The sequence below is a fragment of the Pyxicephalus adspersus genome, chromosome 6 (assembly GCF_032062135.1).
Source record: "Pyxicephalus adspersus chromosome 6, UCB_Pads_2.0, whole genome shotgun sequence".
Lineage (NCBI taxonomy): Eukaryota > Metazoa > Chordata > Amphibia > Anura > Pyxicephalidae > Pyxicephalus > Pyxicephalus adspersus.
The window spans coordinates 15,960,258-15,983,198 of NC_092863.1; the positions used below are offsets into that span (position 1 = coordinate 15,960,258).

The 22,941-nt window shown below is 37.0% G+C and overlaps 1 protein-coding gene across 1 annotated transcript in view; it reads right to left on the reverse strand.

The window, feature by feature from the left end:
* Positions 1 to 21,729, reverse strand: part of LOC140332405 (vasoactive intestinal polypeptide receptor-like) — a 36,984-nt gene extending 15,255 nt beyond the window's left edge. The window contains 4 exon segments of the mRNA XM_072413674.1: positions 2,367 to 2,467; positions 3,673 to 3,780; positions 9,181 to 9,295; positions 21,430 to 21,729. Coding sequence (XP_072269775.1) covers positions 2,367 to 2,467; positions 3,673 to 3,780; positions 9,181 to 9,295; positions 21,430 to 21,729 — 624 coding nt within the window.
* Positions 21,730 to 22,941: the final 1,212 nt, after the last annotated feature.

Consider the following 22,941-nt stretch of genomic DNA (forward strand, 5'->3'; position numbering starts at 1 on the left):
ATAATTATTAATACATTAAAAAAAAAAATTAATAACATTCCTGAAATCCCATTTTTATCAGCCATGCCAGTATAATACTAACCAGGTGGCAACCCTCTTTCCAACCTAGAAGTCTCATTAGCTCTTCATGACCATGACCAGGAGAAGCTTCTTGCCATTTCTCCTTGGATTCTCCTCAGCCAACTTACTCTGTAGCAACTCTGTACAAAGGCTTAACAGGGCAAGGATGGGACATGGCATGGCCAAAAGCTCCAGCTGTGTCAACTGCCCAAAAAGGAAACCTATGACAAGGTCAGATCAAGTATTTATATTCTCTCCCATCTCACTCCACTAATTCCCTCAATGATCGGCTGTGGCAGACTAAAACCAGTAACTTGCCCTACACCCTAAACCCACAGCAATAGAAAAAAGCAATCCATCCCTTTTTGCCTGTAGAATGCTAAAAGGTCGAACAAAGCTCAGACTGGCTAACTAAGCACAGTTGCACTTCTGCTTACGGCAGGGTCCCTACATATGTATTCATTTATTTATTGATAGATATGTGCCTATATATATTAGAAACAGAAAGGAAATAATATGATACTTTAGATTCAGGAAGGCACAGAAGGTGGAATATCATTAGATTTCTGTTTTTAAAAAGAAAAAACATGGAAAATGTATGCATTGTAAAAATGTAATACAAACATTTATTAAAGTATTTTCAAAACTTTTTCAATTCATTTTCAATTTGAACAAAAAATGGAAATAATTAAACACAAATCAACTATGAAGAAAAACACCTAAAAAAAATGACTTTATAACTTAAGGAAATGCATCATCAAAACGTTGGGATGTCTTCCTTGTGACACTGGCTCCTGCGGTTATATAGGTAAAAATAAAATTGCAAATGGTAAGTTACCATGGAAACATCTGGGGGCAGCTTGCAAAATTCTATATGACATTTTCCCATGCAATCTGCATGGAGTGAGAAATATAAGAGGTTTATGATATGTAATCAATTGAACTAAAGTTCAGTCATGTGCATTGCTTTTATTGAGAAGTAGCTGAGATCTATGTAGAGAGAATTATTTCCTGTTGCTAATGGTGTGAGCGTTTTCACCCAATATTTATATAAATATTTTAAAGTAATCCAAATAAATATTTTAAAGTAATGTAACATGTTAAACTTGGTTGAAAATAAATCTTCTAATGCAGGGGAGAAGCCTGGACCCCTGGGGCCCACACAAAATTGGTTGGATTCATGAAATGAGCCATTTAGCATCAAAAAAAGAGTTGCCCTAAATCTCTTGATTGTGAGTATACCTGGGTAGGTAAAACAGCTGTAAAATACCTCTAAAGCCCCATTTTAGGGGAAAAATTACACTTCCTTACCAGTCCCCGTTGTTTTTTTTTTAAATTTTCTTACCTTGTAAGAAAGATACACACATACAAATTTACTATACAGGTTCATTGGCAGTGTCTTTTTACGTAGAAAGGACAGCCAACCCAGTACTGCAGATTTGCCTGTGCTGGCTAGTTCCCTACGTTTCTCTTACTCCAATGCCACTACACAGTCAAGTCTTCTAGATTTCAAAATCCAATAGGAGTACCCTGATTTATTACAGCACTCCAAGAATGGAAAAGATAGACTATCATGGGAGAACCTGGGTGATCCAGCAAACCTAGAATGGATTTCTTAAAATGATTTGCTATTAGTTGATGTTTTACAGTCCTGAACTAGATTCACTCCAAGTTTGCTGGAACACCCTAGTTCTCCCATGAAAGTCTATTTTCTTCAGTCTTGGAGAGCTTTGATAAATCAGAAGTGTCATGTCTTTGACTTAATAAAGATGAGTATTTTATAGGCATGACATTGTCTCATTAGTTTGTGGATTTGTATATCATTATCTATGAGAAACATCAGATGTTGTAAGGCACAGCAGCAAACGTATCAGCTGGTGTCTGTAATTTTCTATTATTTTGTTCTCTCAATCCCTTCTTTACTGCAAAAAACATAATGTTTTATTATTGCGTGTGTCTGGCAGTAGGATTTCCTTTTATATCATGTTCCAATAAACACCTGCCAAACTGACATGTATCACAATCTGAAATCTGGCTCAGAATCTAGAAGCTGAACCAGCAAACAGGTTTGTGGTTATAAACTGGCAGGGTTCCATACAGAAGTAGCGATAGCAGTGTAAAAGCCAGGCAGTAGAATCATCAGAGACCAGATTTGTTAAGCCAAATGTATTGGCCCTTTAATGCCAACCAATGCAAAAACAATACACTGCAAATTAACAACTGCCTGTTCCATAATTTCACTGCCATCTGTCCAATAACTCAAATGCAAATAGGAAGGCATTGCTATTGCCATGCTGTTCACTTACCTTGTCATCGGCCTCAAAACTACTGTTAAAGAAGCAGGCCTTCAGATATGGAGGAGAGTGGGGGCTCCAACCATTACTAGTGCAGTTCCTGCTGATGGCAACTGTCAATAGCAAGTAAAGTTAAGAGTTAACATATGCTTTAGATTATCTTTATATATATATATATATATATATATATATATATATATATAGCACTTTTGTAGTGCTGTACAATATGGTTTATAGCCAACATTCAATACACACAGGATGTAAGGGTCCTGCTCTCTGCGAAAACTGCGCCAGTGGTCCGCGAGAAAATTTTGGTGGTCTGCAGAAAAATTACGTGGCCAGTGTGCTCCCAAGTGGGGTCCTTTTCCCCCCAGGATGTTTATCAAGCAGGTCTGAGCCTGAGATGGGATAGTGGGGCAGGTTCTGGCTTATCACATCAATCTGGGGTAAGTTTCTTCCCTTTGAGTGACACACGGCTCCCCGCGTGGGATTTAAAATTATGAATGTAGTGGTCCATGAGGTTCCAAAGGTTGGTGACCACTGACATAGACACTGAGAACTGCTAACTTGTATCTAGCTATCAGTCAATACTCAATAAGCGTTTTTACTTGGTTGGTATCATATCATGGCAACTCTTCTGGAACACATGTGGTCTTTGTATAGCCAACTCAAGATATTGGGACCTTAAGTGGTTAATGCTTTGTATTGTAAGTTAAGGCTAGGCTCTCCATTTTTTCTTGTTTTACTTTACCTAATGACAGATGGATCCGTCAGTTATCATATTCATCTGGTATATTTTGTTACTTTTAATGATGATTCAAACTTGGATTAATCATCCCTGATATTTCAGCTTGTATCTTTATATTAAAACACTGTTCTCAATGTGAGCCCTCATCTGGTAAAGGAACCTATCTATCCTTATATATAAATGACATGGGTTGCAATACAGGGCCTGATCTATTAAAGCTATCTAAGACTCCAGAGGCTACACTTTAATCAGTGAAACTGGGTGATCCAACAAACCTGGAATGAATCTGGTCCAGGATTCAAAACATTTGCTAGCAAATGATTTTAAGAAATCTATTCCAGTTTTGCTGGATTGCCTAGTTTTACCCCTAGTATACTACAGAATGGAAGTGGTAGCTGGGTCACTTACCTAGGTTGCCTTTTTGATGGGCCTCTTTAGGTGTAAATTTCAAATAAAAAAAAAAAAAACACCTATTTGAAGATTTTGTACAACTTGAGAATTATGGAGGTTCATAAATCATAGTTTTTATTAAATGAGTCATAATAGTTCTTGGACAAACTCAAACTTTACCTTCTGACTTAAGAAATATCTGAAGACTTTCCGGACAGTGTACAGTCACCACCTGTCCTACCGAGGCTGCATTCCAACAGTTGACTCCATCCCACTCTGTGGGACACCCTGTAATTAAAGAGAAAATCTATAGTAAAAAAGACAGGACAATTAGGTATTTTTTTTTTCTTTATACCCTCATTTGTATGTTTCTAAGTGAAATCAATTGAAAAAAATGTAAGAATTACAAAATCAATAACCAATTACACCCTAACCCTTCTAATTTAAACTAATGTATAAGGTCTTGAGGGACTTTTCAATGTGTTACAAACCCAAGACTGATTTTCTACTGAAGTCAAAGGTTAAACTCAATCTAAGCCCAATTACAAAAAAAGTTCATATAAGCGATAGCATGTCAACGTAATTGTTATGCATGTTATAGTGTGCCAACTGTCTCACAATTGTGTAATTGTGCTGCATTGTTACCTTGATGAGCATGTTTTCAGTGGAGGTGAGGACACAAATTGCGGTCCACTTTTGTCAATTAGAAGTTGGTCCGGAACAATAAGCAGAATTGAGTTTAAAAAAGAATATAGAAGGTAGAACAGTATGAAAAAAATATGAATTTCCCAAAAAAATGTAATCTGCCTATGAATCCCATGAAAAAAGATTTTAAGTGATTGGCTTCTCTCACCCTTTCCTTTCTGGGGAGAGTATCTTTGATTAAAAAAATCACATTCCCTTGACTTCTGTTGCTATTACAAGTACTTCCAATATTTGTACCTAAACATGACATACGCAACATAAACTATTGGTTTAGGACCTTTATTTGGGGTGGTAAGCATACTGTGGCTAATGGTAGGATCTTGCAACAAACAACGAAAAATGGAGGACTTGATTTACCAGATGTGGCCCTATATAATCGAGCAGTGCTTTTGCTCATATTAAAAGATTGGATACATGGTACCCTTTTTGTATACAAATTTGCAGGTGGACCTTTCATTACATTCTCCTTGGGATCCTCTCCACACTCACAGGGAACTACTTCTAGTGGAGGTCCAAAATAATCCCTTACTGTATTCGCAATGGCAATTATGGAACTGTTTACGTAAGTCGGAATCCCTCAATGCACACTTTTCCCTATTTCTCCGGCTAAGTGGTAATGTGGAGTTTGCCCCTGGGTAATCTTCCCCTGTACTTGACGACTGGGCTGAGAAAAAGATTCCCTTATATGGCCAACAGTTTTTTTTTTCTGTTTATCCAGGCATGGGTTAATGCTGCAAAAGTGGTCAGGACTTTATCCCCACATGACTGCTGCAATCCCCTAGATAAAATGCTGCTCTCTCCTCCAACATCCTCCAAAGCTATTTCTACATTTTATGATTTTTTTAGGAAAGGATTTTGATTATTCTACTACTAAAACAGGAATGGTAGCACCAATATTTTCCCAATCTACCAATTGCTAAAATCCTAAAATTGTATAGAATATCCTGGAAAGGGATACCTGCAACCCAGTATCAAGAGATGTTTTATTGTCTCTTTCAAAAGAATTACATTTCCCCTAATCAAGCCTATCTTATGGGACTCTCTGATGGAGATAACTGCTTTAACCCCCCCCCCCCCTAGCGTTCAAATTCTGTCCGTATTTCCACGCAAAAAGCGTTACTTTTTTTGCATGGAAATTTATTTTAACATTGTAGGCCTATAATTCTTAGACATAACTCACTGAAATATGTCAAATATTTGAAAAAAATGTAAAAAAGAACTTTAAATAAAAAACACAAAAATCTGTTAAAATAAAAAATAGTGAAACATGTAATATAACTCTACAGTAGCATGTATAATACATATATATATATATCTATATATATATTTATATATATTGTCATTATATATATATTATATCAAGATTTCTTTGTATTGGACTCAATACAGCCATTTTGTATTGAATCCAATACAAAATTTTTTGAATTTCCTGCTGCTCCTCCCGGACCAACGCATGCACGGACGTCAGTGGGAAAACCCGGAGATCGTCTCTGGCTGGAGATCTGGGGGAGAAGACGTGTCCTGAGGAGCTGCGAGGACCAGCAGGTCTCCAGGGGACATCAACGGAACAAGGTAAGTGGGTTTTTGACTCTTGAGTCCAGAATGTGACTCGGGATTACTGCTTCTTGTGTGGAAAATCTACCCCAGGTCACACTCTGGATTACCGCTAGGGGGGTTAAATGTGGTGCCCCTGCAGCTACTCGCTTTCATAATTTTTGGAAATGCCCATGTATTAAACGATTCTGGAGTCATGTGGTGAGCTATATTTGTACTAAACTAATACGTTTTTTATACCATTTACCCCTGAATGGGCTGTTTTTTAAATGGTGGAGAGTTCTACTTTTCAGTTCCATAGAGGACCGAGAGGTCTGGCATTGCTACTTTCAGCGGTAGCCAGGAAAACTTTATTGCACTGCTGGTTGGAACCCTCCTCTCCAACAATACATCTTTTCATGTTCAAATTACAAGAATTATTTAGGATGGAATGGGCGGAAACGGCCATACATACAGACTCCAAAACACAATCTTTCTTTGAAACAGTAAGAGTTTTATTGCTACACTTAATACTCCCAAACAAAAAAAAAATTGTAGAATTGTTTTCGACACACCACATGGTACCTAGAAAGGGAGCTGGAACATGATCCTCCTATAGAAGTTGAATCACTGGTGATGTAAGCTCTTATGTTTACTGATATTACTGTTTGGGTTGCACATTTTATTATATATATTTTGTAATTGCACTATCATGTGTATGTTGATGACTATTGAAATTTTATTTTGTATGTTACACTGTTCACTGATATGTGCCTAGGATTGTGTTATGGTACTTGCACTGTTGTTTATGCCTTGAAACTCTCTTTTGTAATATCCTGTATATATGATTTTGTGTGTATTACTGTTTATCACTGTTAATAAAAATATTTGGAAAAAAATGTAATCTGCTATGTGGGTCAGTATCTATACTGGTGTGCAACAATCAACCTGTGACCTTGAATACAATTCTTATATTCAGGTGCTCAAAACAATTCTACTCTACAGTTGATGACTGATTCCTTTGTGCAATTTCTGGTCATCAATCAACACCAGCACCATTATATCAGTGCAGCCTACCATAGGAGATTTCTATGAACATCATATCACATCAAAAGTGAAACAGAGCCCATCTGCCAAAAGTGCTATGATTGGAAAGGACATATCATCAGTTCCCAGCTTTATGTAAAAATGGATGTCCTTTCTTCTATTCAAAGCATTTGATGTGATTCGATGTTCTTGATATTGACTGAAAATAGGTATCTATGTCTTACTGTGAGGTCTCTGTAGTTGTACTTTAACAATAGTGAATGTATCATTTTTATACAAATATTAAAACATTTGTATGTTTAGGTTTCTTTGAACGTTTATAGTATAGATTTATAAAAGATTCGACAGGGTACTTCTATTTTTATTTCCCACAGCTTGAATTTTGCTGTTTCTAACTCTGCCAGTCTAAAGATATCTTTGCAAGGGATTACGTTGAACTCTTGTAAAGACAGATCCAATTACTTATATAAACTGATATAATCTAATAACGTCAATCAAGCTTTAAGTGCTTGCTAACAGAATGAAATAACATTTTGATGACCTCATGAGTATATTGTTGGGGTGGATCAGTGTTCAAGCTGCTTGAATACATAGTATTGTGAACTATAGTATAGTATTATATATGTGTATTTATCTTTTTTTTACTAGAGTCAAGCCTGATGAATTCTGATTAAGGCTTGATACATATATATTCAACACTTCCAGACTAAAACTGAAGGTGCTTGAAGGTCTAGAAAAATTGCATAAAACTTACTAAATGACATTTTATGCTGGGTTAAAATGACGCTCTAATGTAGCCCTTCTAAACAAAGTTCCATGAAACCCTAGTGTTGCTAGGAGTCCAATAAATAAATTATGTCTCTCACATAACCACAGGCATCAATTATCTTTTTAGATGTTTAGGTGGATAAAGTAAGGGTCTACTCGCTGACTACAAGTAAGGGTCTTCTGACCACAAATGAAATCTGTATTTTTCCAACTGAGCACCAATGTTTGGAGCATTGTCCCAAAGACTGCCAATTAGTCCTGCTTCTACTGACCACCAATGTAAGGAGCTTCTTCTCTCACTGATCACCAATGTAAAGATCTTCTTCTCCCACGTACCACCACTTTAAGTGGCTTTTTCTCGCACTGACCACCACTGTAAATGGCTTCTCCCACTGACCACCAAGGTAAGGGGCTTCTTTTCCCACATACCACCACTGTAAGGGGCTTCTTCTTCCATTGGCCACCAATGTAAGGGCATTTGTTTTCTATGTATCACCACTGACAGAAGCTTCTTCTCCCACTGACCACCAATGTAAGGGTTTTTATTCCACATACCACCATAGGGGTCTTTTTCTCTCATTGACCAAAAATGTAAGAAGCATCTTCTGCTGACCACAAAAGTGATGGGCTCCTTTTCCAACTGACCACTCATACATGGGTCTTCTTCCACTGACCACCAGTTTTCAGGGTCTCCTCCCACTGACCACCACTTTCAAAGGCTTCTTTTTTACTGACCACCCAAGTAAACAGCATGAACATCCTATCTATGCTTACCACTGTCTTTCAGCATGTACAACCTACAATGTCTGTGCAAATGACAGGGTCATCCATGTCAAAGTGATAGGTCGTCTGTGTCCATAAGATTTCCCTTTTTATTACATGTATGTAGTGAACACTAAATGCTAAAAGTATTTCATAACAGCGATTCTTAAATTATGTTTTTTTAAGTACTGCCATCCAAGAAGAACAGTGTGTGGTATATGCAGACAGACAATTCTGGCCCAGGTTCAGCTTTTAAAGAAGGACACATTGGAATAGTGATTCATTTGTGAATGTAGCATTAAATGTGTTTTTTTAATGCAAGATACATAAATACTTACATTGCACACATGGTATTGGCATATTTAAACCCACTGTACCGTAAAGATCAAATTAGTAGGGGGAAAAGCAAAGGAATGGGGTCAAGCCATTGTGCTGCGGTGCTTATGGGTTACAAAGAACTTGCTAATGGATGTAAGATGTGGTAAGAGCAAAATACCAAAAAAGATGAGCTCAAAAGTCTGCTGATTCTCTGTTTACTGTCCATTCACAAGCAAAGGAAGGAATATGGCTTGTAACTGTAGGTAGCCTGCAGATAAGTCAGCATCCTTATATGTACTGTATTTCATGTGTTTTATCTGTCTGGATTTTCAATATGGTGAACTGATCATCAGAGTGTATCAACGAAGTATGCATTTCTTTGTATTGAAATAATTAAAATATAACAAAGTAATTAATGGACATAAGGTATAACTGAAATATTGAAACAATCAATACAGAAGCAAAATCAAAATAACAGATTATGTTTTTATAGCTAATTCAGCTATTTCACAAAAAATCTACCAACATAACAAAATCTTCACTGTTTCCTCTTACCTTCATTTAGAGAATTTAGTACAGTGTGATTTTCATTTTTTATCCTATTGAAACATTCCGCCTCTTGTTCTAGGACCTGAAGAACAAGGGCACATTCTGGGTGGATGCAGATGACCTAAGATGGAGAAAGAAAAGTGAAAAATCTGTAATAGACTATCTATTTTCTATAAAGAAGAACTTTAAACATATTATTTTTGTTTTTGCTGGGGATGAATTGGTATAATGTTTTCTTGTGTTTTCTACTGTTGCCCTAGCCAATGGTGGACATTGGTAGCAAAATGTTCCCCCTGTGAAAACAAATGTTGCCTTTCATTTAGTTTCCATGAATATTTTAGACCAAGAGAATGGATAGATTTTCAATAAGGATTGCTTCTTTAGAATTTCTAAAGATTTCTTGCTTCTTACCTAGTCAATTAAGCGCCAGTTAACCTACACATAATGAACCCTTATCCTAGAAAATTCATGTCTGTACTATGGTGTGGCTGCCCCTGATCTCAGCTAGGCCAAGGGGTAGGCAGAGGAGGCAAATATTGGGGAGAGGTTGGCAGCTATACCTTAATGATGCCACCACTGATTTAATGTGTGCCATGAACTGTATACAGTATGTAGTATTCGAATGGAGATTCTAGTTATTGTTAGATGTCATACCACAGAGTAGGGTTAACTCCCTAGATAGGGTTCAGGATGGCAGTAAAGCCAAAAGCAAGAATTTCAAACCTTGTACCTCTCTACTGAACTATAGAGATTTTTTTTTTAAACAGCTCACAAACACCACAATTTTGTTTTTTCTACAATGCAGAATTCTAGACACCTTCTAGACTTTTTATTTAATTTTGTGTATGAAATAATATATAGTATAAGTAGTTGAATCTGTCTGTAAATCAGCCTCAGACTGGGAAGTCAGCATTTTGCAATGCAACATAGTCTGATTGATGCTGCTTCCTCTGATGCTGCTTCCTCCGTCTAAGGACGTTTTCACAAGGGATTACAGTGAACTACTGTAAAGACAGATTCAATGATTTATCTAAACTAATATAATCTAATAAAGTCAATCAAACATTAAGCTCTTGATAACAGAATGAAAAAGCAATTTGATAACCTCATGAGTATTTTGTTGGAAAATTATCAGTGTTTAAGCTGCTTGAATACATATTATTGTAAACTGTATTATAGTAACGTACATCTGTATTGATGTTTTTACTAGGAGTCTTACTAGGAAGGACATATTGCTGTAACATAGCCCTTCAGATTAGAGCTTCATGGACCCTAGGATTTCTCCAAAGGTTGATAGGGGTCCCTGAGCAATAAGCAAATTATGTCTCTGAAATAAGTAACTGCTGACATCAATTACCTTTAAAGAAGTGTTTAGGTGGAGAATATACGAGCCACCAATGTAAGAGGTATTTTTCCCAGTGACCACCAATAGTCATGGAGCATTTTCCAACTGACCAAGTCCTGCTTCTACTGACCACCAGCATAAGGGGCTTCTTCTCCCACTGACCACCAATGAAAGGGGCTTCTTCTCCCACATACCACCACTGTAAGGGGCTCCTTCTCCTATGTACCACCACTGTAAGTGGCTTCTCCCACTGACCACCAATGAAAGGGGCTTCTTCTCCCACATACCACCACTGTAAGGGGCTCCTTCTCCTATGTACCACCACTGTAAGGGTCTTCTTCTACCTTGTAACACCAGGACAAGGGTCTTCTCCCACGTACCACCAATATAAAGGTCTTCTTCTCCAATGTACTACCACAGTAAGGGGCAAATTGCATATACCTCAAAGAACATTTAGCCAACTCTGTAACTCAAACTATGGAACCATGGTTGAGAAACACTTGGAAAAAGTATGGTTCCACTTAAATAAATTTCCCTGTGTTATGTCCCCCTTTAAGGTACTTTACATGTGTTGTACCCACAGATCTTGGTGGCTTATCAGCTGAGCATACCTCATATTATATAAATGAAGACAGTTTAATATTTTCTCCCTAGAAACCTATTATATATCAAAGAATAAAGAACAAAAGAAAACCTGTCACTCCTTGTAAATTGTGATGCCCCAGACTAGTTCAGAGGTTATTTCTCTACGCAATAGGATTTGGACAATTAAATAAAAGGAAGCACTTTCTTGTGAGATTGCTACTTCTGTCCTGTGTGGGTGGCATATTGCACACAGTGTACTTATATAATATATGAAATTGTCATATGAATAAGTCCAGATGCACACATAATGGGATCTATCACCACTGTCATAAGGGGAGTGAATAAAATTAGTATGTGGAATGCCTGCAGATAGATTCAAGCACGATATCATGTAAAACCCAACCTATTCACTGTAATAGTATCATTAAAAGTGAAGGGAAGATGTTTTTATATAATAGACATAAAGAATCCTGTGACAAAATATGAATTATATCAATGTGCCCTGGATTTCTTTAAATTGTTTTGACAAAGACCTCAGGAGGTAACCCTAGATATGGTGGCAATTAACAGAGAGCTGCTGGTGAAACATACAATTCATTAACACAAAGCCTAGTATACAAGAGGTTCCACTGCCTATTTTTTACTTAACCAACTGATCTGATTGTTTTTTTATTAGTAATTGATCCGAAATCTGTAAGCATGACCTATATGTACACAATATTCTGGCTTTCCCATCATGGGGACAAATTGGGCGCATCATACAATGAATGGGAGCTCCCATTCAATCAATATTCATTCAAACAATTAAGTCTATATCCAAATAAAACCCCCCAAATTGGTAGCTTACAGTTGTCCAGTAGCTGAATTATCCCAATGTACTAACAATATATTTTTGTGATTACTTGTGCTTGAAATGTGATGCACCCGTTGGCAGAAAGTCTTGTGTTCTATATCAGATTGCAGCCTTGGATAAAAACAGGGATTGCTTTCAAGGATTTCTAAGGATCAGAATAATGATTGAGAGTGTGATTTGAGCCAATAAACCCAAATGTTTTTCATTATTAAACCTAAAGTTGTATAAAACAACTATTCTGTACACAGAATAAAATTGGTGCTGTTTTGCCTGCTAAATATATTGCACTTCTGTTTACCCTGTCCTGATAATTATACAGCCATGTTGGGCAGCAGAGCCACCTTGGTGATTAAACATTTTGCCAGCAGAGTTAAGCAAAATAGTTTGGTTGTGGTTGTACACGGTTTGATCATAGTTGGGCAGCAACAGGCTGATTAGGTATGCTCATTCTTATGCTGTATCACTTTCATTCTCTGGGCTTCTAAATGGCTCAGAGTGTCAATCCCTTTTCAGGTTTGAGAAGAAATTACACAGCGTTTGTAAAAACTAATTTGTAGGTACTCGCGCAAGTTAACTGAATGCTACAGATCTCCTATATCTTCATTTGACTAATTCTTATATACATGCACTTCCAGTGTTGGCTGCAAATTTTTGCACTGGACTGACTCCCTCATAGTGAAAAATGGGGTACAGTGCATGTAGTCCAAGTTGGAAGTAAGCTGTCTAAGAAGACAATTGCTGACTCTACATTACTGCATAGGGACCAGACAATGGATACCAAAGAAAACGTGCGGGATGCAGAATGCCATGGTGTTTGATGGGGCATGTAGTGAGACAGTATTACTGTTTGCCCTGTAAGCAGACTTTACTTTTCTTTTTGTGATTACTTTTAAGATAGGACCATTTTTACAGTTTGTTTTCACTGCCCTCTCGTTCTCCCACCTATTTAAAAAAAAAGTTACCTATATTATCTATAGTTTATTTGTAGCAGGTGATATGATGGGCATAGTCATTCTTCCTCCTATGTGGGATCAGGGGATGGTGGGCTTGATTTCTACATAGAACAGCACTCACATTGGGATGAGTAAGCACCATTCTAATGGGAGTGTATATATAACATACTGGGCTTACCGGATATAACAGTAGTAGGGGGATGCAGAGGGCAACATTAAAGTAGGTAGGGGTAATAGGTGCTAAAGTTTTTAACTCAAAGTAGGAACAGAAAAGTAATAAACCTGAAGGTAAGCTTGAAAGTATAACCAATACATGCAGGGAGATGACTCCCTCAATTATTTCATAAGCTGTGTGTGTAATCTGAGTTTCTACTATAAACAACAAGCTTCTTAGCAATGTAGTTAAGGTAAGCCTGGTACACACGTGAAAATGAGCCCAGACTTCTCCCTGCTAAAATCAACCTCACTTTTCTACATATCCAATGGGAATTCTTATTCGTTACGTTTCCTTACATATTATTCTTCACATATTCTTTAACTTACTTTCATTTTTCATTCCTTTTTACAATTTCTTACAGTTTACTACAGTAAAATCTAACATAACCTACTCTGCCTTGTAAACAGTAAAAGGAAATATATTTTAATTATCATTATATCCTTTACATTATGCTTCAGATATCCCATTGTATCTGACTGGCCAATCTAATATAAACCACAGGTTATTGTTTTAAAGTAGCCATGAAACAAGATCGTGTTCCAGGAGATCAACAAATAAAACATGATATGATCAATTACGTTACTATAATGACATATACACATTTTTACCACAATAGATATTTAGATGTGTGAAAGCCATATTATATATATATATATATATATATATATATATATATATATATATATTTATATATATATATATATTGTTTTCCAAATTTTGTCATTAGAGAAATAGAGTTAGTAGTAATAGAATTAGAGTTTGTTAATGTATCTGTTCCTGCCTTCAGCTTCATCACCAAACTCTTTCTGCTGCTTATCTGAGCATTGCACTACTGAGCTGAGAACTGCAAGCCAAAGATCCTGCTTTAATAGGCTATGCACTGATGGGTTATAGAAAAAGGTTCCCACATATTGGCAACAACCAATAGACCCTTGTATATTGGGGTACACATGAATTATTTCTAAGGGGTAAATATTTCTTTACTAATACTTCTTTGGGATCTCTTTGTAGGCAGTTTATAAATGTTTATACCAAAATTCTCCCAATGATTTACGCATTTTTACACTTGATTTATAAAAAAAAAAATATGATTTATGAGTAAAAGTCGATTCATACTTTCTCTGTCTAAACGCATTTTAATAGACCACCAATTGTTATTTATGGGTCAAATCGGAGGTCTACAGAGTCTAACAAAACTTTTGGGTTTTTGTTTTAAACCAAATAAGGGAATGTTATTATTTAATTTTATATATATATATATATATATTTACACATACACATTTATAACATTATTGCATGATACAATAAATAATATAAAGCAGTATTCAAAAAGCTGTGTTTAAATGAAGAAAAACATAGATAAACTTGACGCAAATATACATATTAAGATATAAACTATTTAATAATGAATTTATATATACTGTATTTGTATACTGTATTTTTTCATTTAAGCCAATAAATAACTTTTATTGAAAACTGATCATTAATATCTGCTGTACATACAGAATATTTATGGTAAAAAAGTCCCTATCTCCCTATCATTCAGCTTTCTGCATCAGAATACTTCTTGGGATCTATTTATGAAGCAGGGAACATTCCCTGCTGGAAAGTCACTTACTGCCTGGAAAATTCTCTACTAGAAAATGTTTCAGTGAATGTCACATTCATTGATTTATAAATAGATTCTCTTGTTGGCACTGTAGGTAAAATGACTTGTGTTGTTTCTCCTTATACCAATCTAAAGCCTTGTACAGAGACAATTGTTTGTGTTTGTCTTGGATCAAAATCAAGCATTAAAACAGCCATTCCTTTACATCATTGCTAATGATGAGCCCCTAAGGTCTTCTGTTGTTTACTACTTGGGAGGACACTGTGGGGAGCCTCCTGTTCACATCGCCATCTCCATAGGATGAACTTTATCTAATCTTAGACTGCTCACTTATAAAAAAACCCATGCCGAATGTAACTTGACACTGTCAAACACATATTTCTTTTAATGGCTTCAATTGCTAATGCTTGTTCAACAAACCTCCTCTTCAATTAGTTCAAAATCATTTTGAACAAAAATTATTTTGGATCTTGATTAATGAGATGTTTAAAAGCATCTTACAGCTCACCTCCAGGCAACTATAAAATACACAAATGAATGCAGGTCTGTGTTCAATATTATACCATTAGATGTACTTACCTGCATTTGAATTGGTATTAACCTTTTGTAGTCACCTGTATAGAAGAACTCAAGGAGATTGGTGCTGGGGGAGAAAGAAGATGCATAGGGCGACAGTAAATTGTGCTAAAGAGCTCATGTCTTTACCAGGGGCATATTTATAGCAGCAAGGTACAGAGAGATGACGTATTTAATCTACCGTTTCTTCTTTAGTTGTCTGGTCATAGGTTGGGGGAGAACAAGACCTGTAAGTCTGGCAGCAGAGAAAAATCTGATTCTCAGTTAGACTGCTAGACCAGTCTTTCTTAACCTTTTAAACATGCAGGGATGCTTAAAATAACCTTTAGGTCTTAGGGAACCTCTTCTATAATTACTATATCCACAGCTCACAGTATATTAGCTTGGTACTCAGTGGTACTCAATACTTGGGAGCAATACTTGGGAACCTTGGTCCCATACATTCACTTTTATTATCTTGGAAACCCAATCAACATCTTAAGGTGCTAGAATACTAGAAGAAAGAAGCCGCTGGGTGCTTCCAGTGTGTTACTGGCAGGATTCTCAAGAAGTAGTAAAATAAAAAAAAAACTAAAAATTTATGCAGTCAACAAAATTATAGACTGGTAAATTGTAATACTATACATATTTATTCTTGGGTTATAAAACACTTATAAGCTGATATCTGGGCGTATGTGAACCCACCACCACCACCCTGTTCCAACTCCCTTCATTGAGTGGACACTGCCTAATGACTGCCCATTAGTTGTGGTTGGGGTCTTCTCCTTTCTGGGATCCAGAAGAGAAAGCAGCAGCGGTAATGTCAGCACTGGATTAGTGGTCCCCTGCAACTAAAAATGTTCTGGCATGGGTCCTGGATCGAATATTCAGGTGGGTATTTCTTGATTTTGAGAGAATATAGAAAAACCTGTTAAAGATGAATATTTGCCCAGAGAAGGGCAAAGAATATTCGATGTATATTCACAACATTTCATCTTATGTGCTTTTCGTATGCCAAATTGTAAAGTTCTCTTGCTGTAGACAACACAGATAGTTAATAAAAAATGGTTCAGTGGAAGTAAATATCATAGACAGGACAATCTCTAGTAAAAAGAAAAAGGTAAAATATCAATACCGTCCCAAATTGCAGGAATTCTCAGTAGCTTTACAATTTTAAAGAGAAAAATATCCAGTAGCAAAGCAATTTAGTAATGTATCCCATCAGAGAATGTATTATCAGCTTTACAATTTCAAAGCAACATGTGATGTCATTTGATGTAACTCATATCACTTGCAAAGGCAAGCCAAAATCTTCCATTCGCTATATGCATAGGAGAAAAATATAAGTTGATTGAACGCAGATCCCAATCATAGGACTCTCAATGACTGAAATCAATCACGTATCTCAAACAAGAATAAACTTTCTGTAATCATCACTTACAGTTTGCGCAGTCCAAAGAAAATGAAAAAAAATTCAATTGTGAAGTCCTAAAAACCTTTAGTTGAAACTGTTGTTTGAGCAGCTTCCTGCTAATGGCAAAATGTAGACCACACAAGGGTCTAATGGATGCTCCACATTTTCCAGATATATACGTTTGATAAATTCTGCCTTTAAATCTAAATTTTTGTCATGATTAACATACATATATTATGAACCCTTTAAACCCAGAAAAGTCAAGTTGTGGCCAAATTTAGCTTTGAATTATTAGCTTAGGATAAATTGTGCAACGGTTGACCATTTGTTATCTTCGCTCAAATTTATCCTGTTAATGTTCCTACTTATGTGTTGCCTAAGTGGCTTATGTGTTGCCTATCCAGTGCCTGTAACCTTATTGATGTCAGAATAAGAATGACAGGCAATTTGAAAAATCTGGCGTCTTCCAGAAAGACTGGGGGTCTATGCCTAATTTTAGGTGGGTCTTTGCTCCTGTGGGGTGATCAATTCTGCTCATTACATGGCCCATATGCTGACGAATTTTACCTCATCAGTGCTTAATTATAATATTTTCAAAGAAAGTTATAAAGATATTTCATTATTAAAACAGTCATATTGTATGGTATGTAACAAGAACTTTTTAACATTCTTTGACTCTAATTGAACAATTATGTGACCATGTTATGTGGTTAAATCTGGTATATCGAAATGCAAATAGATATCAATTAAAAGAGAAAAACACCTGTATTTTAGGCTGTACCTATGGCAGACACGTGGGGTGTCTTTGTATGGGGCTGCTATAAAATCAGCAACTCTGGATACACTCTTGCCCTCATTTCTAATAATATTTTTTTGGATTTATGAAAACCATGGTGATTTCAATACCTTCTGCCTGAAGAAGCCAATTCTGTACTTTGCATATATTAGCAAAAGACTTTTTAGTTTCTTCTGATCCGCCTACCGTAATCCAACTGATTATCCCATCTATTGAAATGAAAGAAAACTCTGGAGGAAATATGAAATTTAATAATAAATATAGGTACCTGATTAGCTACACAGCTTTTCTTTTTTCTGCATGCTCTGTTACTATGAAAAGTTCCTGTTACACAAAGGTGTTGTTTCTATAGCAGTAATCACAGCCAGTCTTTGATAATGTTTTGCATCTGGGGAACATACCACACAACTATGCCGCACAATTCATGCAGATTCAGAAGCTGCTCATCCCCATCCACAGAGAGAACCTAAACATAAGCTCTGCGGATTAACTGCAGGTAATTGAATATATAAATGTCTCTACTATTTAGTAGCCACATGCTGGTTCTTGTCCCAACTTAGGCAAATGTTTTAATTTAAATGTGCCCACTGGCAGGAAAAGTTAAAAAAAAAACTCTGCAATGCTCACCTTCAAACTGAAATAATCCTCTGCAGTGTTTCTCTTTTGCCACAGGATGTCCTCAGTCTGCCAGGTGTAATGATGCCCAGAGCATACAGTGCATGAATGGGCATCACCATGTGCCCTTTAGTCACTGATGATTAAAGTGGTGCTGATATGATCATGTCAGCACTACCTTCTGTATCACCAGAGGACCACCCAACCAGAGCAAAGTCAAGGAGGAAGAGGAACCAGCAGATTATGCGACAGGCAAGAAGACATCTAGAAGAAGTATGTCTAAAAAGGTTACCTTTAATATGATGCTGTTGTACAACAGATGTTAGTGAACAGGTTGCATTCATTATTCTTTTGTTCCTTTCATTTTGTATCATATCATTAATGCAAATCGCAGAGAACACAATACAGCAAAGAATTAAAAATTCATACATTCTTTTACTAAATGCTTGAGTAGATCACTAATTGCCACTGAGAATTGACAACATTTCATAATACTCTTCCCAGTTCTCTACACTCCTTAGTCATGTATCCCTGAAGAATACGATAACACTGAAATATTAATTTTGATGCTGAGTGACCGACAATGTAATCTTCACAATAAATTGTATTCTTTATAGTTTTAGGGAGGATTATAGTACATAAATTGGACCTGATGACATCAAGCAATTCAACTGTATGCTCATGGCAGGCTTCCCATGGTAGACCTAAGTGAGTGTCATGACCCTATAGGGACTGGGATTTTACAGATCATATTTGATATGTTCATAAGCTGAAGATTCTAGAATCTCAAGTAGAAATGAATGCTTGAAGATCCCTAGACATCTTCATGGAATTGGAGCCAGACATCCCAATTTGCCATTTATAAGACAGGAAAATAAAATCATTCTAGTATTTGGTTTTTGATAGGGAATATTTTTAATTGTATGTTGACATCCATGTAAAAGAGATTCTCTTAATATTGAAGTGTATCTAAGTCCAAAACAAAATTGTACTTTATTACAACTTACCTGTGCTAATATGTAATGTTATTTCTGTCCCCAGAGCACAAAGACAGATCTTGCATTGTTTGCATTTGCGCAGTCAATCCAGCTGGCAGACGTTTGCAGGATTTCTGGTGTCACTGTCAGATTGCCAGTTGTTATGCCAGCGTGAGATGCCACAACCAAAAGGCTTACTTATTTCTGTGTACATTGAAATTATCTATGTGTATAGGAAAGCTATATTTGCCAAATAGGTTAACAGTCTCTCCTTCACAATGATTCTGCATGACTTCCTATATTCATAATTAAAATCGACTGAGTCAACTGACCCTTTAAAAACAAGGTAATCGTTTTGTGGCTGATTTCCTATTTTGACAGTCTTTTCAGAACCACTTCAGAGACCCTTCCTCCATCTCTTCAGTTAAAAATGCTAATCAATATCCAAATGTAAAAAAAAACATCAAAATTGAAAAAAGACTTACCTTGCTCCCCAGTTTCCAGTGGATTTCCCTACTTGGACTTACCTCAATAGGCCTTACCAGACTTCATCAAAGTGAATTCTTTTAGGAGCCCATGGTGGTTAGAGGCCTCTACAGGACGTTGCCAAACGTTGGGGAGTAGGGTATTTCTTTTAAAACATATTTTTACTGAGTTTTACAAATTTTAAGAAAACATAACAAAAGAAACAGAATAAAAAACATAAAAAAGTAACATATGAGCAGGGAAAGACATCTCCTGAGCCCAGCACATTTTAACAAGAATCCTAATTGACCAATTGCATAGACACAGGGAAAAATAAAAAGGAGACAAAGGTTTTCATTAAACTTTTTAGACATAAATGAAAAAAAGAAAAAAAAAGACATACAATGTAGGACATATCTTGGCAAATCCTTCGTACTCCTTCCCAAAAGACCGTGAGCTTCTTGCAGGACCAAAAAATATATAACAACGTGCCCCTCTCAGTACCACATCTCCAACACATATCCGAAACCAGGAAGATAGAATGTAATCTATCTGGTGTCTTGTACCATCATGTAAGGATTTTATAACCCCTTTCCTGGGCTCCACTGTGCTTTTATGGCAAATCTTCAATGTTTGATCCTTCTGGGACTGGCACAGGTTGATTTCCAACTCACGCTCCCAAACCCGAAGGTATAAAGGTTTAAAATAATCTGGCAGTGTATTCAGCAAAGAATACAAGACAGAAAGGGCATGTCTGGAACCCGATACCCCGTACACATCTGTTAATAAGTTGAAAGTCTGAAAGTCTACAGTAGTTCCCAGCTGCATGATTCCCAGCTGATTTTTGAGAAAGTGGGACAGTTGCGCCGCCTTCCAGAAATCTAATCCATAGGCTAGGGAAGGATTGTGCAGATTGCTAAACGCGCATGCATAAAATGTATAACTCCCGTCAAGTCCTTTTCCCCGAGCTTATCAAATTTACCTCCCGCCAAACCTGGTGGGATGGGGGGATGGGGCGAGATATCACATGACTTAAAATATTTCCCACAGAACTTAATGGTAGCTATCAAGTTAGGTTGGGCATTATCAGAGAGGGCACCCCTGTCTCGTCCTGTTAGTGATTGGGAAAACACTTGAAGGGAAACCATTGACCTTAACGGAGGCAGATGGGTTACTGTTTATCGCCTGGATCCACTGCATCATTTTATCCCCTAGCCCAATATATACCAAGGTCTGAGACATAAAGCGCCAATCTACTCTGTCAAAGGCTTTTTTCTGCTTCTGTGGACAACAGAAAAAACAGTGTCTTGGTTTTCTGGGCCGGGAAAATCCAACTGAGAACCCTCATGGTATTGTCCCTGGCCTCCCGGGTTGGATCAAATCCCACCTGATCAGGATGGAATATTTTGGTAATAAGCGGTTGCAGTCCTATAGCGAGTATTATGGTAAAAAGTTTTAAATCCTGATTTAACAGGGAGATAGGTCTGTAGCTCACGCATGAAGTCGGGTCCTTACCTTCTTTAGGGATTATTGAAATGTGAGCCAATAAAAACTTATAAGAAAACTTGCTCCCAGAGGTCAAATAATTAAAGGCTCGCAAGAAATGGGGTACTAGTTTGTCTCCGAACACCTTATAATAGGCCAGAGTTAAACCATCTGGATGCGAAATTTCCCTGAAGGTGTGGTTTTAATTGCTCTGGAAAGTTCTTCCTCCGTGATAGGGGACTCTAAGGCTTCAGATTCTTCCTGGGTAAGATGGGGCATACCCGAGTGCCATAAATAATGCTGCATTTTACTTAGTCTCTCCCCCTCCCCCCTGGACACTCAGAATGTAAAATATTGATAGAGTGATAGTAATCCCTGATATTTACTGCTATATCTTTAACTGGGTAGAGTTTCTGTCCCTGTTTATCCACAACGTTAGATACATAGGATCTAGTCCTCTGGGATCTTAGAACGTTAGCTAATGTTCTGCTATATTTGTTACCAAACTCATAGTATGTACCTTTACATTTGGCTAGGGAAGCTTTTGCCTTACCCAGACCTAAAGTTGCGAGCTTGTCTCGCAGGACCACTAATTCCGCTCCCACCAGTATATGTAGGGTTTTTCTATGGACCCTCTCAAGCTCCTGTATTCCTAGGATAAGATCCTGCATCTCCTTAGCAGACATTTTCTTGAGCCTAGATCCATGTTTAATGGATAACCCATGTTTTAGGAACTCCCCCTAAAACGGCCCTGTGTGCCTCCCATAAAATCATTGGGCTCACTTCTCCCGTTGCGCTAGTGGCAAAGTAGGCTGTGAGAGTATTTTAATGCCAATAACCTTGTGTTTTTTAGGGGTTGGGCCCAAACAAGAGGACATTGTATATTCAAGCAAGGTCTCAATTAAGATACAAAACAAGGCTGTCCATATGTGAGTTCATTTTGCATTGAACTCAAGTATTTCATCGAATTAACCATAAATCAAACTTCAAATCAAATGAAGAATCAAAAAAAACTTAAGTGGTCAGGACATAAAGATCTGTTTATAATACTAGTAGCTGATTAAAAGGCTATCAATCGATTTCTGTTCGATCAAAATTTGAAGAGCCTGCACCCATGTGCAACATGCATAGATTTGGAGCTAATTATTTATTTACTTATTGGCTGAGTCATATAAATATACCTGGCACTGATAGGTGAAAGATAGCAAGGGCGATGATTGGAAGAAAGGGCCTCATTTCTACAATGTGACTCATTGTGCGGCAGTCTGAGGGTAATGAGCTTAAATACCTCCATTATTAATAGGCCCCCTGATATCACCCCACTAATCCTGGAGAATTACTGAAGGGGTATATAGTATCCCCTAAAAAAGCTCTGGAAATAGCACCACCACCCAATAGAAAAACTCCAACAGAAAAATCTTAATTATACTAATAATAATATTCTACTTATATATACTAATATTTACCATTGTATATTCTAGTATTGTCCAAAGATGAGACCCCATGAGGATTGATCCTGCATCAGCTGTCACAATGATAAGGGCACTGCCCAGCTAGGTGGAGTTCTGCATTGTTTGTATGTGGTCAGATAATGCAGCCGGCGGACGTTGACAAGAGCTCTGGTGTCACAATGCTATTTTGATGCTGTTATGCCGATATAGGATGACACAACCCAATAGCCACTGTTGGCTGTTGGGGGCTTTCTGACTGACTGGGAGGTACAAATGAAAAATACTGGGCTTTAATATGCTGTTTTGTTTTAAGTGGAAATACAAGTCATGTGGCAACCCCAACCACAATAGAGAGATAGAGACAGAGCATTGTCATTCTTTACCAAATCCTTGCCTGAACAAATTTCTTCATGGCTGAAATCACCCCGTAATTTGTATTGCAAATTT